The sequence below is a fragment of the Globicephala melas genome, unplaced genomic scaffold (genome assembly GCF_963455315.2).
Source record: "Globicephala melas unplaced genomic scaffold, mGloMel1.2 SCAFFOLD_963, whole genome shotgun sequence".
Lineage (NCBI taxonomy): Eukaryota > Metazoa > Chordata > Mammalia > Artiodactyla > Delphinidae > Globicephala > Globicephala melas.
Window position 1 is genome coordinate 15,001 of NW_027208038.1, and position 2,500 is coordinate 17,500.

General features: G+C 73.1%; 1 protein-coding gene across 1 annotated transcript in view; it reads left to right on the forward strand.

The window, feature by feature from the left end:
- The window catches only part of LOC138842545 (collagen, type I, alpha 1b-like), a gene marked incomplete at its 3' end in the record, with an annotated part of 5,119 nt that overhangs the window by 1,783 nt on the left and 836 nt on the right, over positions 1-2,500 (forward strand). Inside the window, exons 3-6 of the mRNA XM_070044838.1 lie at positions 586-1,089; positions 1,164-1,236; positions 1,441-2,064; positions 2,204-2,332. Of these exons, the coding sequence (XP_069900939.1) occupies positions 586-1,089; positions 1,164-1,236; positions 1,441-2,064; positions 2,204-2,332 (1,330 nt within the window). The remainder of the gene's footprint in view (positions 1-585; positions 1,090-1,163; positions 1,237-1,440; positions 2,065-2,203; positions 2,333-2,500) is intronic.

Sequence of the window (2,500 nt, forward strand, 5' to 3'; positions counted from 1 at the left end):
GGAGTCGGGACGTCCGTGCGTCCCCGAACCCCACCTCGGGCTCGCCACCGCGCGGGTCACCGCACGCGCACACACACGGCCCCGCGCCGGACGCCGGCCTGGCGGGACCCTCCCCCGACTCAGAGGGGGGAGGCGCGGGCCGCGGTAGGCAAAGAGCGGCACTCGGCCCCACCGCGGGGCCGGCGCAAGCCCTCCCGCGAGGGCGAGGGCCTCTGCCGCCCACGTGGCTCTGGCAGCGGCCACCGTGGCCCACTGCACGCTTGGGAGGGGCAGCGGCTGGGGGGTCCGGTACCCCAAGGCTCCCTCTCGGATCGCTAGAGAAGGCTTTCTCACCGAGGGTGCGTCATCCCCCACCCATCGTCTCTGCCCTTCGGGCCCACGGAGGCGCTCCACGAGCCACCAAGTCCACGACTGGCCGTGGGAGGGGTGGGGGGGGGTCTGCGGTATGGGTAAGCACACGGCCCACTGGAGCGTTCGCGGCCACAGCCTCGGGGGCACAACCTCTGCCGCCCCCCAGGCTCGTCCACCGGGCTCCGGAAGGGGGGAGCACGCCCGAGAAGCGCGACAGACGCCCCCTTCTCGCAGGCCCCGGCCCAACACGATCGCACCCACGCCCGTGTGCGACTCCCCACACACACGCAAGTGGGGGCGGCGGCACACGCGGCGTCGGCCCGGCCACGAAGTCAGTCCCCCCCACGGCACACCGTGGGAGGACGATGGCGACGAGGTGGCAGGCCCCCGTCCCCCACCGAGGGAGAGAAACAGAGGCAAGACCCCGCGCCCTTTACCGTCTCGACCCCCCCGAGAGAGCCACTCACGGGACACACCACCGCGGCGGAGACCCCGAGGAGCACGCTGGGAAAAGGGAACGACACCACCGCTCGGCCTCGCGCACCTGAGGGACGACCTGGAGCGCTCCAGGGGCACCACAGAGGACCGAGCAAGTCACGCTCACGCGCCGGCAGCGGGCGCGCGGCGCAGCGGCGGGACGGCCCCCACCGACGCGGGGAGGACCGCCCGCGAGGCACACGCCAAGGAGGCGAAGCGAGAGCGTCTGCTGCGTCCGAGGACCACGGCCCCGCCCACGCCGTGAGGCGGGAGGCGGGAGACCGCAGGTCAGGGCCGGAGACCACCACCCCTGCCTCCCACACACCCCTCGGCAGGCCGGCAGGGCGTCACAAGAGAGGCGAGGGGCCCGCGGACAGAACGAGAAGAGCGGTCCCGTTCGCCAAGAACGTCCGTCCCTCGTCTGGCGCGACTTAAGGCCCGGCCCAGGAGAGCGCGACATCACCACATCGATCAGTCAATCCAGAGAGCCGGGGGCCACGAGGGCCCCGAGGGAGGAGGGGCACGGCGAGGACCCTCACCGGAGGAGCCTGCTTCAGCCTCAGCCGGCACCCAGCCCCCCCCTTCTCTCTCTCTTGCCTTCTCGGGCAACAGGTGGCCGACGACCCCGCGAGGAGAACGCCTGACACGTGGCACGGAGCCTGCGGGTTGGGGTCGTCTCAGCCACCACCGGGTGCCTGCGGCGGGGAAGGGGAGTCACACGGGGTAGAAGACCCACGCACCACCTCGCCCCGCCGCCCTCGGGTGAGCCAGAGACCGGAGGCGGCACCGCGGGTCGGGTCAGCCGGGCGCACACACGAGAGCCGGCGCGCAGGCCCAAGCGGGCGGCTCAAGTGGCAAGGGCCGGTTCGGGCGCCGGACGGCGGTCCAAAGCCCAGCGCCCTGCGCGCGTCCAGAGTCCCAGAACCCCCAGCGAGAGATGCCAGAGGAGACCGTGTCAGCACCTATCTGGTGGTAAAAAAGGCCCATTTCAGGCGAAAAAAATCACGGCGCCCGGCAGCGGGGCCCATCCACGAACCTCGGGGGGGCTCCCCGGGACCTCGGCCCGGCTACCTCTCCCCAACACTTCCCCATCCACAGCAGCCCCGGAGCTCTCTCGGGGCCATCTGGTCGACCCGAGCAGCGGGGGCGGCAGAGTGGAGCGGGGCGGGGCGGGAAAACGTGGCAGAGGCAGCGAGCGGGCCGGGGTCACCCTCCCCGGATCGCCCGCGCGAGCAGGTACCGTACCGCGGTCCCTCCGAGTCCCCGGGCGAAGACTTGGTTACAGAAAAGGAACTATCCCACTCTGCCGCCTCTGACGAGCGGGGCCCACGAGGGACCGCGCCCGGGCCCAGGCCGCCCTATCCGGGCCACCCAGTACGACTCGGGCCGGTCCCCACCGCCACCCCCACCCCGGCCGGGACTCGCGGTGGAGGAGGGGGCGGGGGAGGGTGAGAAAAAGTCGCGTCCGCCGACCGGGACCCACGTGGGCCCGCTAAAGGGCCGGGTGCGCCCTCCCCGGCCACCCGCGCGAGCAGGTCCCGGCCCGTCCGCGTCCCCGGACCCAGGGGGACTTGGAAACATTTTCGCACGGAGGCACCTCCCAGGCGACCGGAGCCCACGAGGGACCGCACCCGGGCCCGGGCCTCTCTCTCCGGGTCACCCCTCGCGGCCC